This window comes from Hipposideros armiger, unplaced genomic scaffold (assembly GCF_001890085.2).
Source record: "Hipposideros armiger isolate ML-2016 unplaced genomic scaffold, ASM189008v1 scaffold_42, whole genome shotgun sequence".
In the NCBI taxonomy this organism is placed as follows: Eukaryota; Metazoa; Chordata; class Mammalia; order Chiroptera; family Hipposideridae; genus Hipposideros; species Hipposideros armiger.
This window is the reverse complement of record NW_017731392.1, coordinates 4,668,793-4,685,503: the sequence shown is the minus strand read 5'-3', so window position 1 is coordinate 4,685,503 and position 16,711 is coordinate 4,668,793. Positions and strand designations below refer to the sequence as shown.

The 16,711-nt window shown below is 49.0% G+C and overlaps 1 protein-coding gene across 1 annotated transcript in view; it reads left to right on the top strand.

The window, feature by feature from the left end:
- The window catches only part of TLL2 (tolloid like 2), a 124,345-nt gene extending 107,652 nt beyond the window's left edge, over positions 1–16,693 (top strand). The window contains exons 14-21 of the mRNA XM_019639007.1: positions 3,289–3,414; positions 4,196–4,356; positions 4,995–5,175; positions 6,497–6,622; positions 8,711–8,838; positions 11,845–12,058; positions 14,419–14,669; positions 16,246–16,693. Of these exons, the coding sequence (XP_019494552.1) occupies positions 3,289–3,414; positions 4,196–4,356; positions 4,995–5,175; positions 6,497–6,622; positions 8,711–8,838; positions 11,845–12,058; positions 14,419–14,669; positions 16,246–16,380 (1,322 nt within the window). The 3' untranslated portion in view covers positions 16,381–16,693. The remainder of the gene's footprint in view (positions 1–3,288; positions 3,415–4,195; positions 4,357–4,994; positions 5,176–6,496; positions 6,623–8,710; positions 8,839–11,844; positions 12,059–14,418; positions 14,670–16,245) is intronic.
- Positions 16,694–16,711: the final 18 nt, after the last annotated feature.

The following is a 16,711-nucleotide window of genomic DNA, read 5'->3' as shown; positions in this document are numbered from 1 at the left end:
GTGTGTCAGGACATCTCCAGTGACAGATAATAGAAGAGCAACTACCAAAGCCAGGGAGAAGAATTGAGCCAAGTCAAAGAAGCTCTTGCCTTGGTGCCAGTTGGCAAGAGCTTCTGCTCAGGGCCCAGCTGGCTCATGGCACTGACCAGGGTGCCAGTTGGCCTCTGCATCTCTCTCCTGGTGCCAGATGGCAGTCTCTCTCCACCTGCTGGCTGGGCAGTCAGCAGAGCACCTCACGTCTCTGGTTACACCAGGAGATGGCAGGAGCATTCGAGGATTGGCAGGGCCATTTAGGCCACGCACTTTCCACAAAAGCATGTGAGGATTCCCACCTTGGTCCCCACTGTCCACTGTCACACTGCTGATGGACCACTATGGGTGTCTGACAAGGGGAGCCAGCATCTTTCAAGGTACTTCTTCAACACCTTAGGGATGTGCCTGGCCTTCTCTTTCCTTAACCCTCTTTGAGACAATTTTTGGGATCCTACCTGAATCATCTCATTATCCAACCACCGAAGGATTCCTTCTTTTCTAATACCACGTGGAGAAGGTAAAGAAGCCATATAACCCGGGTTTGGCTTCTACCACCCTCAAACTCTCCCACGTTTTCCTGACAGGCTTGGCCTCAGCCGCTGTAGCCCAGAACAAGCACAAACCCATGGGCTCGGAGCAGATGCTACTTCACCACAGTGTGGAGGTGATACAGAGGACACCCAGGCTCTCACTGAAAGCAGGGCCCCTTGGACACTTCCATGCCATCCACGCAAGCTGGAGTGGGGTTGCACATGGCCAAACTACCCACTGCTTTTGTTGGAGGGAGCTCAGGTGTAAATGTGTACCTTTCACTCACCTTCCTGGGCCAAACACCCTACCCTTCTAGTTTCTGGAAGAGCTATATTCCCTTCTTTTTAAGCTCAAATCTATCCTACCAGCCACCCTCCTTCCATGTGGCTACGATGGCACCAGAAGACATATTCACCTGTGGTCCTCCTTTTCTTGCCTATGACATATGTGTGTCCTGCCCATAGCCATAACATCTTCTGGCATCGCAGTATCCCCCACCCCACCACCGCCTTGGTCCTTTGTTCATCTTAGTCTATTTTAATGGGCTTTTCCTGCAGTTCCTTTCTGTCCGCCCCCTGTGCCCACCAGCCAGTTTCTCAACTCTGCTGTGTTGCTCTCCTTCCTAGCTAGTCTTCATGGGCCCATTCTTGATACATTTTCCTTCTTTCTGTTCCTGCCTTGTCTCCCTGTCCTCCTCAGGCCTGCACCACTCCACTCTCACCTGATTCAGGTATGCCTAGGTAATCTTACCCTTTTCACTACCCCATCACTATGTCTCTCCACCCACAAGAATTTCAAAAGCAACCCCAGTGAGGTCTATAGTGATGTCCCACTCTGCACTATATGCTAGGTACCTCACTTGCATCACTTCATTCACCACAGCCCTAAAAGCAGGCATTCTTCATCTTCTCATTTTAAAGCAGGAGGAAGGCTCAGAGAGGTTGAGTCCCCCAATTTATTGGGGAAAGATCCAACCCAGGTCTGTCTGGCTTCCTCTATAGCTTGGACTCTCTCCATTCCCCCTTGTCGTTTATTCTCCTTCTATACATTCTAGCAGATGTTGAAAAAAGTGCTTTGCATACTGTAAAGTGAGAAATAATTGCAGGATTGTTCCTATTTTAGCAGACTTAATACTTATATTTATTTGAGGCCATGGACAACTTCAACCCCCTGCCTAGAACATGTCCTATCAACCTAGACTCCCCTACTGACCCACTTATTTAAGCCTTTGTTGAGCTCAAGAACACAGCACCCTTAGAGTTAGCAATAGGATATTTACAAACTGCCCTTTACCCAGCGAAGAGCAACCTGATTGATGAGTATTTTGTGCATGATAAACAAGGAAGATTGGAAGGAAATGGGTTTATTTGAGCTGGGAATGGACAGAGTGGAGGGAGACACAATGATGGGAGGGTTTCCATTTTCTGGAGGACCCATGGGTTGGAAATTGCAAGGAGTCAGAATGTTGACAATTCAAATTGCACAGGACAAGAAATACCTTTGAAAAGCAGCGAGAGCCCTCTTTCCGGGTGTTTTCAGGCCGGGTCTGATAAGTCATCTATCAGAAGTGTTATAAAAAGGATCTCTGCGGAGGTGGCAGGACTGGGATCTTGGCAGGTCTTTATCAGCTAACTCAAAGATATCCTGATTTATTGTATGTGTACTGTATGGTCTTTTGGGCTTTTGTGGACAACTCTGTGCTTGCTCCTTTCCTACCTTTTCATGGTGTTCTGAACCACCAATAGTTTCCTCCCCCACTCCAGCCCTTCCTTCTTCCTAGATTGGACTTTTTATTTAAGATGTCTCAGTGTTCAGATGTCCCTTCACTAGGCTCTGTGGCTCGGTTAGGCCAAAGCCAGCATGCCCTTTCAGGGACAGATGTACCACAGCTTGGCAACAGAAACGAATGATTTTTCCTTTTATTTCTGGTACTCTTCTTGGAGATGGCCAATGCCTGGATGTTTCTTTTCTTCAGTGGTACACCGGCTGACGTGTCTGGGGAAATTCTCTAATGACTCCCTTGTTTTCTTTTTGGATAGCGTTCCTGGCATCCTAACTTGCTGTTATTTAATTGCCCCCAAACACATCGCTAGACACTGTCGGTGCCGAATCCCATCTCACTGCCCTGCTGACTCAGTCAGTCTCTCTGCGGCCTGAGCATTGGCTTACCCACGAGACCAGTGTTTTCTGTAACCTTGAAGATTTCCCCATGCACACCTCTTCAGATTATTTATAAAAACGCTAAATCACACATTCTTGTTCCGTCTCTAGAGAATACTTAAACATCTTCATCTAGAAATGTGTAACTTTGTCCTTGTCCTTTATTTAATGTCCCTGAGAAGTTCTATATTTGGGTGGGGGCGGGGGTAATTCCACGGCATTGAAATTAGTTAAGTCTTTGGTATAGAACCTTTGAGATTTTTTAAAATCACAAATGAATACAGCTGACCGAGCCCTTCAAGGAGTGCACCAGGTCTGCTCTCTCCTCAGCAGAGCCCTGCTTCTGGCTAACAAGTGACCCCTATTGTGTTCTCAAGATCCCACCCTTTCCTCTGCTGCTGCTGGTTCTGAGATGTGGGCATGGGACTCCTTGGGAGGGGGGTCCCCAGGAGCCATTCTTGTTCTTGGAGGACACTTGCCGGGGACTCTGGGATGTGAACTGTGATGGGGAACAGACCAGGCAGCTTTGTGACGATCTAACCAAGGTCACCTTTTCACCAGCAGAGGTGGATGAGTGTTCCTGGTCAGACCGCGGAGGGTGTGAGCAGCGCTGCATGAACACTCTGGGCAGCTACAAGTGCGCGTGTGATCCTGGCTATGAGCTGGCCGCTGATAAGAAGGCGTGTGAAGGTTGGTGTTGGACCTGCCGAGCTGAAATGAGTGGGCGGGGGACAAGCCGTAAGGGAAGTGGGGCAGAGATGGGGCGCTGGCTGGCTAGGAAGTAACAACAGACAGCTGTGATGGATGATTAGAGGGAGAAATAACTGGGTAAAGTCACAAGTGTGAAAGGACAACCTGAATCACACGGACTCCACACTAGAAACTGAAACTGGAGTCATGGTGTATTTCCTTCTGTGACCGTGTAAAATCCACATGATTATTAAGATAGAAAATAAAAGCAAAAATAAATAAATAAATAAAATAAAAATAAAAGAGCAAACCCTGAGCACTTTGGTGTGACTCAACTAATAGCCATTTTATTCACTCCATTTCTACCTGGCTGGTGTTGTCTTCCTTACCCACCTGCATGAGTCGGCTTGTTTATGGAAGCCAGGTACATTGCATGGGTTGGTGCAAACTTTTCTAATTCTCTGTTTGTCCAAGTCATGTGGAGTTCCCAACTATGCCACTGGGTGACAAGTCAGCACAAATGTATTGTTGTCATTTTTGAAAGTAGTAAAGACCAATTGAGCTAACCGGCACCTGACACGAAAAATAAAATAAAATTTAAAAAAAAGTAGTAAAAACCTGTCCTCAATTTTATCCTCAGTTGAAGAAAGGACACTGAATTAATCAGTTCAGATTGCCTAACGTTTTCTCTGAAGAACAGCAGGGCTTATTGCTGCTTAGGGGAAATCGCAGTCACTTGGAACTAACGCCAAATGAATCTTGCTTCTGTTTCCCCGTGCAGTGGCCTGTGGCGGTTTCATTACCAAGCTGAACGGAACCATCACCAGCCCTGGGTGGCCAAAGGACTACCCTATCAACAAAAACTGTGTCTGGCAGGTGGTAGCCCCCACCCAATACCGGATCTCCCTTCAGTTTGAAGTGTTTGAACTGGAAGGCAATGATGTATGTTTCTGCGCTCTAATTGACTGGGGATTGTGTTGGGGTGTGACTCTGGGCTGGGAACCAGGGAGGGGTCAGTGGGCAAGGAGGTGGTTTCCTAGGGTCATGGCATCTTAGCTGGGCATCATCTGGGGAGTATTTGCCGCAGCAGTTTTTAGCTGCATGTCCTTTGCAGACAGAGTGCTTGGGTCCTCTTGTCACTGACAAATTCAAGGAGAATCAGGACAAGAGGGACGGAAGCGGGTCTTAGGGGTGGGTGGTGGTGGTTCAGACAGGTATGTCCCCTGGGGGAGGACTAGGGGTTAGCGTCCAGCTGAGGGGAATGGAGGGGGCAAGGTGCTGCTGGGGACCAGGATGGTATAAGCAGCTTGTTCCCTCCTTTGAGCAGTGGTCACGAGATGACCAAGTCAGCTGAGGCCCAGGCAGAACCCTACAGCCAGAGTGTAGTCAGGCATGCCCATGTCTGCCCCTCGGGCTGGAGGGGCCCCAGTAGGAGTCAAATGGATTCTCCCTCTGGACCTAGCTGAGCCCTTCTGGCCACCTGGCAGGGTGCAGCTCTCAGGAAGGGGTCCTGCAGTGCATGGGGGTCGGGATGGGGGGTGCAGGGGCACGGGGCAGCTCCCCACGGCGCTCCCTTGCAGGTCTGTAAGTACGACTTCCTGGAGGTGCGCAGTGGCCTGTCCCCAGACGCCAGGCTGCACGGCAGGTTCTGTGGCTCCGAGACGCCCGAGGTCATCACCTCACAGAGCAACAATATGCGTGTGGAGTTCAAGTCAGACAACACGGTCTCCAAACGCGGCTTCCGGGCCCACTTCTTCTCAGGTGTGCAGGTTTGGAGGCCAGGCCATGGCGCTGAGGACCACAGGGCTTTGCTGGTTCCCAGCCTTTGGGCCACCTGCCCACCCTTGTCTGCCAGTGGCCCTGCCCTCATAGTATTTCCATAGCAAATCACCTGGATGGCTTAGCACAACAGAAATGTATTCTCTCCCAGTTCTGGGGGCCAGAAGTCAAGGTGTGGGCAGGGCCATGTCCTCTGAAGGCTCTAGGGGAGGAGCCTTCTGTGCCTTTTCCTAGCTTGTGGTTCAGGGCTTAAGTGTTGGGTAGGCTTCACCTCTTCATCCTATAAGTGTTCTCCAAGGATTCTTAGCTGTCGTTATGAAATAAGAGGGTGAAACTAAAATCCAAAGTATTCAGTTGCACATTACCCACAGTGGGCAGAGGGTACGCCTTGACCCCTGAAGTTACCCCGCCGGGGGGCCGGGGAGGGAGGCTATCACAGGGAGAAGTTGGCTTAGGAGGGGGTTGCTTACTGCCCTGGCTAGAGCTACCAGAACCATAACAATAGCAGCAGCTAACACTTGAGTTCATACGTAATAATAAATAAAAGCTAACACTTACTCCGGGCTGGATGTGGTTCTGTTCTAAAGGCTTTACCTGTACCAATTCATTTCCTCCTTTCAACAATCCTACCATCATTGACTCCACTTTACAGGTGAGGCAGCTGAGGCACTGAAGTCAAGGTCACAACAGCTCTAAGTTGTGGATCAGGGCTAGCATTCAGTTGTTTGGCCCGCAGCCCACACGCTTACCTACTCCACAGACAGGAGGTGGTGTGGGGTCATGGCGTACGAACCCAGGCCTTTGGGTCACACAGGCCACCGTCTCACTGAGTGACCTTGGGCACATTAGCATTCTTAGCCTCAGTTTCCTTAACTGTAAAAGGGGAGCATAGGCACCTACCTCCGAAGGGTGTGTGAGAATTAACTTAGACAATGTATAGAAAGTGACTGGGGCAGTGCCCATTGCATAGTAAATACTCAATACATGGTAGTGATTTTACTATTATTATTGTTAATATTAGCCTGTCCTTTAAGGAGCTTTTTATTTTTGCTGGGGATCAGGGGTGGAGAACATATATGTACACATTAAAGTGCTTTAGGCGCATGGGGAATTCAGTATGTACCAGAGCCATGTAATACCCAACAAATGCTGCCTCCTCCCCATGCCCCCAGCAAGGGAATAATTAGAGTCTGGGCAATCACGGGGGCTCCCTATTGGAGGCTACTTCTCAGCAGCGTTCTGAGCCAAGAGGGACCATCCCAAGTTGGTGGTTCCCCTTAGGAGAGTTCGTTGATCTCCCCAGACAAGGACGAGTGCACCAAGGACAACGGCGGGTGCCAGCACGAGTGCGTCAACACGTTTGGGAGTTACCTGTGTCGGTGCAGGAACGGCTACCGGCTCCATGAGAATGAGCATGACTGTAAAGAGGGTAAGACTGGACTGCAGCTGCGGGGTGGTGGAGGGGAGCTAACCTTGGCTGCCAGGAGTGTGCTGGTGTGTGAGAGTGAGAGTGAGGAGCCCTGAGCCCCCTTGAGGGTCTGCATCTGCCTTCCCCTCTCCTGCCCTCTTGCTGAAGAGCAATTTTCCCCAGGGTAGCTCACTCCTTCAGGAGGCGTGTAAGGGCTCTCAGGTGCTCTCCTGGAGTTACTGCAAAGTGGTTAAACTCCCAGGCTCCAGGATCAGACTACCTAGGTTTAAATCCTGGTTCTGCTACTTACTACCTGTGTGACCTTGGACTAGTTACTTAACCTTTCTGAGCCTCAGTTTTCCCGTCTGTGAAAAGGGGCTAAATATACCCCTTCTTAAAGTTTTTCTGAGGATTAAATGAGAGAATGCCTAGAAAGTATTTCAGTCTGGCACATATTAAGCACTTGAACTGTTAATAAATATCAGCCATCTATGTCATAATATTTATTGTGTGCAGTTCTAATAGTAAAATAGAATTGGGAACACTTTGCTCCCTGCTCCATTTACTACTGGGAGTTCTTCAGGGCCAGATGGCTTTGAATGTCTAGTCATTCTGGGAAAGGCCTTCCTTTGTTCTTACCCCACCCTGTAAAGAGAGTTTGAACATCCCTGATAAACACACAGGCCTCCAGGCCTTGGCCCCAACCATGGAGCCCTGCAAAGGACCTCAAGGGTGAGGCATAAACATTTCAGAGTTAGGAGATTTGGCTGGGGTTCCTGGAGTCTGTTCAGGGTCTTCCTGGAATGTTATAGGATGCGCTAAGATATCTTTAGAAGCAGAGTACAGCCCCCCTGCTGCCCCAAGCTCAACCTTACGACACAGACAAGGGTGATCACAAGCTGGGTGGGGAGGCAGGTTGGAAGAACTTGGAAAAAACTGTCATTCTGGAACTTAAAAAAAAATGGTTGTCCAACCCCTGTGAGGTGAGCTTGGGCCACAACAAGGCTTGCCTCCTGTGGTGTGGGGGAGGCCATGAGGGATGTAAACTGCTAAGGTTCCACCAGCTAAACAGTAGCTCCCTCCTATGGGCTCCCTCAGGGGGTGCGGGAGCAAACCTCCCGGGAGCTGAATCCTTACCCCTTGGGTGCTGTACTCTGTGTGGCTGCGGAACGGAGCCAGCAGTGAGCAGTAGGAAAGTCCTCGCAGCCCCTTCACCCTCCCCCTTCTTTTGACCTGCCCTCAACTGCCCGCTCCCGCTACCTCAGCCTGAAACCACAGTGGCACAAGGCCCAACTCTTCAGCTCCCTCTATTTCTTAGTCAGAACTAGCAAAGGTAGACCCGGGTTTGAGTCCTGACTCTATCCTTTACTAACAAGTCACTTAACCGCTCTAAACTTACCTTCATTTGGACAGTGGGAAGGATAAAATGAGAGGATGCATTCAAAATGCTTAGCACAGTGCCCAACACAGAGGGACACAAATTCTAGCGATTGGCCAAAATCCTACTCATTGAGCAAGACAAGGGGCCACTCTTTGCTAATAGCACCGTAACCAGGGCAACATCTCTAGCCTCCAAATGAAATTGCTTTGAAAAACTAAAAGTGGTATATAGACGAAGGCATAGTGATGAAGATCTCTGTTAGCGTTTGCTGGGCCTTTTACATGCATTATCTCATGTAATCCGCATAATTCTCCTATGAGGTTGGTACCTCTTTTACAAATAAAGACATCAAGACTTCCATAAATGCCCAAAGTCCCACAGCTTGAAGGTGGCAGTACCAAGACTTGAACCGAGGTCCATCTGACTGACCGCAGGGCCTGTGCTCTTAACCACTCCCTCTGCCATATTTCCAGTCATAACCACAATGTGAAGAGTAACAGTAAGAAAGATGACCTGATTCCTCAGCCCCCACCAGGAAGGCAGCAAAGCCGAATAAATCAGCAAATCTCTGAGCCAGGCGACACTTGATTCAGGCGGACCCCTGCCCCTACGTTTGCTAATGACCCTGTGACAAATAAGAGCGAGGGGAGGAGGCTCTCTTAGAACACCTCCTATGATGCCCGTAAGTGAATTATGTCTCTCTTTGCGTGTGTCCCCATTGCCCCCAGCTGGCTGTGCACACAAGATCAGCAGTGCAGAGGGGACCCTGGTGAGCCCCAACTGGCCTGACAAATACCCCAGCCGGAGGGAGTGCACCTGGAACATCTCGTCAACCGAGGGCCACAGGGTGAAACTGGTGGGTAATTTTCGTAGTTAATTGACATCAGGGACCTTGGTGTCAGACAGACGTGGGTTTGAGTCTCTGCTCGGCCGGTTCCCAGCTCTAAAACTTGGGGGAAGTTACTCAACATTTCCAGGACTCAGTTTCATGATCTGGAAAATGGGGATGCTAGTGAAACCTACCTCACGAGCTGTTGTGCAGATTTAAACAGAGGATATACATTAAGCCCTCAGCAGAGGGTGGTAGGTGCAAAAAGCTCTATAAATAGCACCTGTTCACAGCAGTACCAGTTTGAGGCGGCACCCAACACCCAGTGCTGTTTGAGATTGAATTGTTCCCTGTTTTAATTTTTTACAAAACAATACATTCTCCAACCTAAAATATGTAATCAGTACAGAGGGTTAGAAAGTGAAAATAAAAACTTTCCAGATCCCTCATGCCACTCTAGAAGTGGTTTCTCTGAACATTTTCTTGGAACTTCTTCCAGAAATTTCCTGCATATATACAATCATGTATGTACGGTAATAGGATATATATATATATAATATATATATGTATATTATATATATATATTATATATATATATATCCTTTTTCTTGCCCAAACTTCTCAAATGGACTCTTATTATTCATAGCCTTATATGACGTACAGGTTTTCTCAATTAACAATAGCAAATTAAGTTTTTTATGCTAATTCTCTCTTGAATTAAAAATATATATCTTCCAAGAGTTTTTTGAAAGCTGCATCCATGCGTAAGATTGTGTTCTGCATACCACGCTGAGTTATTTCAAAGAGAAATGAGTCTTTCCTACAAGTCTCTTCCTGGGCCTCCAGGGACTCGCAGGTCCTGGAGTGTAAAACAAACCCTCTTGCCAGCTGGAGAAGTTGTTGTACTCGAGACAAACAGTTTTTAAATGGGTTGTTCAGACTCTGGAGATGAGTAAGCTCTTAAGAAGGCATATGGATGTCCCTCTGAATTATGGACGGTAATGGAAAGTGGAAGGGAACAAAGGAGAACATGATGATAAATAGATTTGGCCCTGGGGCTTGTGAGGGTGTTAATTAGCGACAGCAGTGAGGACAGGTAGGTTGAATGGACTCCCAAGCTAAAGCATGGGAGCTGGTGTCTGTCTGTGCCAGGCCTGGGGCATCGAGGGGTGGAGAAGACAGGGCCCCTCCACAGCGTGGTCCCAGTGGGTACCTCATTTCTATGTGGGAAATGATTTCGGACAGGCACTGCTTCCCCAAAACTGCCATCTGCTGGGAAATGTTCGCAATGGCAACATAAATCGCTGATGACGGCAGGGGAATGGCGCCCCCTGGTGTTGGGAACGCGCAGCCTACACAGCTGGAAGCGCGCTTCTTGTCCAAGAGCCACAGATTTTAGTAGTTGTCTCAAACGTCTTTTCCTGTCCTTTACTGTATTAAGGAACTAAAGCAACCGATTACAGTGGCCACAGTTAGGTCAGACCTCAAACTTATCTGAGGTTCATACATATATGCTCTAGTTTTATAAGAAACTTCCCTGGAAAGTGGATGGTGGATATATTGATCATGCTCTTATTTTTTTGCCACCATAGAATGTGAGTTGACTACTTCCAACTAGCTGGTGCTACACTCTATGGGGACAGCATCAAGGTGTCCCATGGATCTTTGCGGAGCTCCCTGCCCCCCCCCCACTGTCTCCCTTCCAGTGCATCACCCACCCTGGAGCCACTGCTCTCCCCTTCCTGCTCCCGCCCATGGTCCTACCCCTGCTCTCTGGCCCCCAACTCCCTTTCTGTAAGGTGTGAAGAGCTTTGCTCATTTAAAGTGTGATTGTCATTCCTATGGCCTCTCTCTACCTCCATCCCTGCCCTGTCACCCCAGCCCCCTTCTTGTGAATTGAGATCCCCCCTCCCCAACTAATGTCCTCTCTCTTACTCTGTCATTTGATCTAAGTCTTTATTAAACACTGTCCCCCCTCACCTTGTCCCATCTCCCTCGCAGCCGTGGGCAGGCCATCAGTCAGTCATCTTCCCAGCGCCTGAAAAGCCCTACCTTTGGGACTACAAAGCCTGGTGTACGGCCTGGAATTGTGGGGCTCCTCTGGCCAGCTTCAGGGGACAATCTTTACAGGGTACAAGGAGGAGAGAAGCAGTATAGCCTGGGGATGGTTAGCAGTGTGGGCTGGAATCCAGCTGGCTGAAGGTCAAGTCCAGCTCCATCCTCCTCTAGCTGTGTCAGCTTGGGCAAGCCACTTAACGCCTCTAAGACTCAGTTTCCCCTTCCACACATTGGGGATAATAATAGCTCTTCCGTCCCCCACAACATCATCAAAATCAAGTGAGAAAATGCAGGGCTCTGTATGGAGAGAAACATTCAACTAACGTCAACCACCATGAGGGTGATGATATGGGGCAGTGTGCATGTCGTAAGACCTCCTTCACATCATTTGTACTATAGAATTGCGCAGTTTAGTGCAGAGGTTAAGGGCACGGGCTGTGGAGCCAGACCTTCTGGTCATGGCCCAGCTCTGACGGTGACCTTGGGCAAGTCATCTGACAACTCTGTGCCTCAGTGTCCTCATCTATCTGTAAAGTGGAGATTACAATGGTGGACACATCACAGGGTCATGAGGATCAATACTTGTGAAGGATTTGAAACAGCTCCTGGCCCCGAGTGAACACTCAGCGGTTGCTGCTGTCATTATTAAGTGAGGGGGAAGCTGTGTGATATGATGGAAGGAGCACAGACATCAGCAAGCATTTTAACAATCTGAACCCGACCATCTCATCTGAAAGTGGTCGCAGCAGCAGTAGCTCATGTAATTACCTCCTAGGGTTGTTTGGGGGACTAAAAGAAGGACCAAGTCCAGGCCCTCTCCACAGATGTCACCATGGGCTCCACATCCCTTGTACAGCTGGCTGGCCAGACACATGTCTTGCCGGGCCCAGTCCCCCTCCCACCCCTGGGGGGGTGTGGCCCCCACCCCAGCTGAACGCCAGGCCCTTGCCTCACTTTCTGCTCTTCCATCCCCAGACGTTTAATGAGTTTGAGATCGAACAGCACCAGGAATGTGCCTACGACCACCTGGAAGTGTACGACGGGCCTGACAACCTGGCCCCCATCCTTGGCCGTTTCTGCGGCAGCAAGAAACCAGACCCTGTAGTGGCTTCAGGCAGCAGCCTGTTTCTCAGGTTTTATTCTGATGCCTCGGTGCAGAGGAAAGGCTTCCAGGCGGTGCACAGCACAGGTATGTGGGCCGGATGCCCAGCCTTTTTGACTGGAGATAGACAGGTGATAAAGGCCACGAAAGGACTGCCTGTTGTTCTGACTATGGGGGCTGGGGGAGGTGTGTAACAACATACCCCTTTTAAAATGAAACATGGGCAACAATAGGGGGAAGGGTTGTTTTCTTTTAATGTCCTTAACTGACAACATTTAAAGTGGGCAACCCTTTGTTGGTGCCGCATTTCTTTCCTCCATTTCTTCCTTCCTCCTATCCTCTCTTTTAAAAATTTATTTGTAATTTTACTGATCTGTGAAATCCAAAGCTCTGGGAACTGAGTGGTGGAAAGTAGCCCTTTCTAAGGACCAGTTCTGGAATATGAAAAATGTTTCTGTTTTTCATTATTTTTTCCTCCACTTAAAATGTAAATAGCTTTATTTGGTCCTTTGGAGGAAAATGTATATACACAAAACTGACATACCTGCTGTGTTAAATAAAAGAATGTCAGTAAGAAAGTCGTCAGTGCTTTGGCCACTAAAATGTTAACACCTGGGACTAGAACCCACCCTTTGATGCTGGCATTCGATGGTGGCCCTTTGGCAAAGTAGTGGCTTCCCCACGGCCCACTCAGTCTGAGATCATGATCAGGGGACCCTGTGAGGTTTTCTGATCCCTTTAACAGCCCCTTCACCCAGTTTTTTTTTTCAGAACTAGAAAATGGGAATCAGGTGAAACAAAATGACAACCAGCAAGCATCCTTAGGTGGTTTAGCTGTCCTTGCCTAGCAGAAAACTCTTCACTGTCTGCAGAACCCTCTCAGTTCCGTAAGGGACTCTAGCTTCCCAGAGAGAAGTTTAAAAGCCATTGACTAGTGACTACACTCTCTTATCCCTATAGTCTGTGTGTAGGTGCTTGAGGTGGGTCAGAGTCCCAGCAGAAAATGGGGGTACGCTCAGATACAGTCGTTATTTGAGGAGAATTTAATGAGGGACTCTTTACAAAGGTGTGGGCGGAGTGTGACGACACCACAAGAGACAGTGTAGCTAGCCACCAGAACTAGGAATTGCAGGGCTGTTACAACCCCCAGGCCGGGCTGAGGGAGCAGTTCCTGGAGCCTGGAGACAGAAGCGGGGCAAGCAGAGGGCTCCGGGGCTGGAGCTGTGACCTTCAGCTGAAGAACACAGTCTTGGCAACCAGGCCGGAAAGGAGCCTAGGACTAAATGCCCTGACCTCTCTCTCTTCCCTCCTCTGATCTGCTGATGCTCCCCATGGCTGACTCCAACTGGAAGGCAAGAGGGCGAGGGGGCCCATCCATGTCGACTAGAAGTCAGCCTTGTAGGGCCCGGAGCAAGTGGTGAAGAACAGAGAGGGGAACTGGCAGGATGGATAGAAGCCATCTGTGCCCATTTCATTGCTACCTGTACGTCAGGAATTTGACGTTTCCTAAAGACAGCTCAGACCTGGAGAAATTCTAAGCCAGAGCACACACGGAGCTAAGATTGGCAGCTGGACAGGACTGGGGCCAGCTAGGCTGAGAGTATCACAGGACAGTGCAGAAGCCCTGCCATGGCGAGCTCTGGGCCTCTCAAGATCATGGAGCACATTGAGGACAGACAGTGGAGGAATTTGCCTCCAAAATTTCTGATGCTTTCTAACCTCTGATCACTCTCATTTATCCATTTATATTTTGTGGTCTCTAGTGGCCTAGACACAAGACGTATGGGACCCAGGCCAATCAGAGTTACGGTCCTAGTAAAAACCCCAGAAGCCAAGACTACGGAATACGAAGTATGAGGCACAGCTCATCTGTGACACACACAGGGGCCGCAAGGTGGCTTGCAGTCAGCATTCTGAAAGGCATTAGCAAGTCAAGTCTGTTCTGAGATGTCTAGGTTTCCGTTTACCAGCAGTTCTGATGTGCTTTTGGTGCCCTCTGTTGGCAAAAACGAAAAATTACAGTAAGTCGGCCAGGCTGGTGTGAGCCCTTCTCAGATGCTTCCAGCACTTCCAGGGAATTGACTGGCAAAGATCTAAGCAGCCAGGTTTTTTTTTCAGTAGTGTGCTCCGGTGTTCCCGGAGGCCTTATGTGGCCCAACCTGGGAACATAGGACCTTCGCTGGTAAGGGCCAATTTGGACCCCCCCGTGAGCCCTGAAATTCAGAGGCATGGGCCTCTGTTTACTTCTCTGTAAAAATGACAAGACTTGATGACAAGACTTGCCCAGGCTCTCCCACAGGCCGCACGCAGGTTCTGTAGAGAAAGCTGGCTTGTATGAAGGGTGTGAAGACGGAAGTCCCAGACTGGGGAGTAGAGGGGCGGGGTGTTGCAGGTGGCTCATGGGTTCTCTGTGCCGAGAGAGCATTATGGTTCTCTCTCCACTCCAGAGTGTGGGGGCAGGCTGAAAGCTGACGTGCAGACCAAAGAGCTCTATTCCCACGCCCAGTTTGGGGACAACAACTACCCGAGTCAGGCCCGCTGTGACTGGGTGATTGTGGCAGAGGACGGCTACGGCGTGGAGTTGATCTTCCGGACCTTTGAAGTCGAGGAGGAGGCCGACTGTGGCTACGACTACATGGAGGCCTACGACGGCTATGACAGCACGGCCCCCAGGCTCGGCCGCTTCTGTGGCTCGGGGGTGAGTCCTAGGGACCCTGGGCCCAGGACAAAGCATGGTGATTTCGAGTAGGAGCGGTGGAGTCAGCGGTGGGTTTGGGTCCTAGTTACCCCTGTCAATTATTAGCACGAACCAGGAGGCCTGTTTTGCAAAGTAGGAAATTGGGGAGAATAATCAGCAAGGAGGCTGGGAGAGCATGAGTCCAGTTCAGGAAGGCCTCGGACTGAGGTCAGCTGTGGAAGAACTTTTCCCATTCAGGGCTTTCTTCCTATTTTTGCAGAGTTCCCCCCCTTGCCGCCCCCCCCCCAATTTTTATTTGGCCTGAAGGCTTTTTAAATTATACTTTTGCATATTCCATGTATTTACTGTTCTCTTCCCCAAACAAAACCAAATGCCTGTAAAAATTATGAATCAACATCTTACTATAAACACAATAGTTATGCTCAAAATCATTATCGCTGTTCTCATTATCACCTCTTTCCTGGGCTACCTCACCGAGACAGGGCAGGCCTGTTGTGTTCACTGTTCCCCCAGCACCAGACATAGGGCCTGGCATACAGTTGGTGCTCAGTGAAAGTGTGTGGGTCAGCAGTATAGTGTTCTGGTCCCACTCTGGCTGCACCACGGTGGGCACTGCCCACACCGGTCTCCTGCCCTCTCCTCCCAAGGGCTCATCACTCAAGCTTCTTTGCTATTGGCTTGACTTACAGCCAATCGTTTTGGAGTCACTAGTGCTCCTTGTGCTAATCAGAACCTCAAACTGGCATTTATATAAGTCTTTGAATAATTTCCCTTCATCTCCCCGTGCCCTCCCAATAAAGAAAAAATGAAAGTTGTGACAAGCAGTGCAGTACCTTTGATAGATAACATGTTTCATACTGTAGCTCCACATGCAGAGGGAAACCTTGGAGCATCCTGAGCAGTGAAATGCGTGGGAAGCCCCGTCTGGTTCCACTAGAATCTGGTAGATAGTAGCCTGGGAACCTGGCTCCCATTCATGAAACACCTGGCACAACCTTTCCGACAAATGTAGTGGCTCTGTTCCACGTCCTGTCCTTAGACAGGGCATAGGCTTAAACAATGTCTTTGTTTTAGGTCTCCTGGGAGACACATCACAATGGTGACCCTAGGGCTGAGTGATTCATGGTACACACTTTACCGTCCAAAAGACCTGAGCTTGGGTCCTGCCTAGCTGTGTGCACTTGAGTCTCAGTTTCCTCAAGCATAAAATGGAGATAGTGCCTGCCTTGTAAAGTTTTGTAAAGTTTACATGCAGTAAGATCTGAAAGAGTTTAGAGCAGTGCACTTGATAAATCTATGCACTTAATAATAAATAATAGATTCTATATGAGCGATGTGTCTGCGATTATCTGGAAAAGCAGGTACAGGGGAGCTCTCTGGAGCAGAATTTGCAATGCTTTCCTTCAGAAAGGAGCTTGTTTATCATCCCTTCAGAGTCTCTGGTACCAGGGTCACCTCATGGCAGCATCAGACATCCTATGTCTTTGTGTAAGGCTCTGTCTCATTCTCCTTATTTTAAACTCCAACCACAGCCAACTGGCTTAAAGCCCCCTGCTTGTCCTTCTCCTTCCCTCAGCCATTGGAAGAAATCTACTCGGCAGGAGATTCTCTGATGATTCGGTTCCACACGGACGACACCATCAACAAGAAGGGCTTTCAGGCCCGGTACACCAGCACCAAGTTCCAGGACGCCCTGCACATGAAGAAATAGTATCAACATTCTTGCAAGACAAGAACTGGGAAGGTTTTTTTTTGTTTGTTTGTTTTTTTAAATAAAAATAGCACCTTGTGAATCTGCCCTAAAACAGTGTACAGTATTTTTCTCAAAAAAACCCTCAAAATCTAATCTTGAAGGTATGTATCTGATGAAATTTGGCCAACGAGTTAGAAGATGTTCCTTGGATTCTGGCTGCAACATTATCAACTGTGGACTTTTAAAGAAGATTAAGGTTTGACGTCACTGCTCACTCAAGTTATGCCTGTTATGACCCATTCTCCTCCTCCCTTGCTCCTATGGGGCAAAAGACCAGACCTTGGGTTGG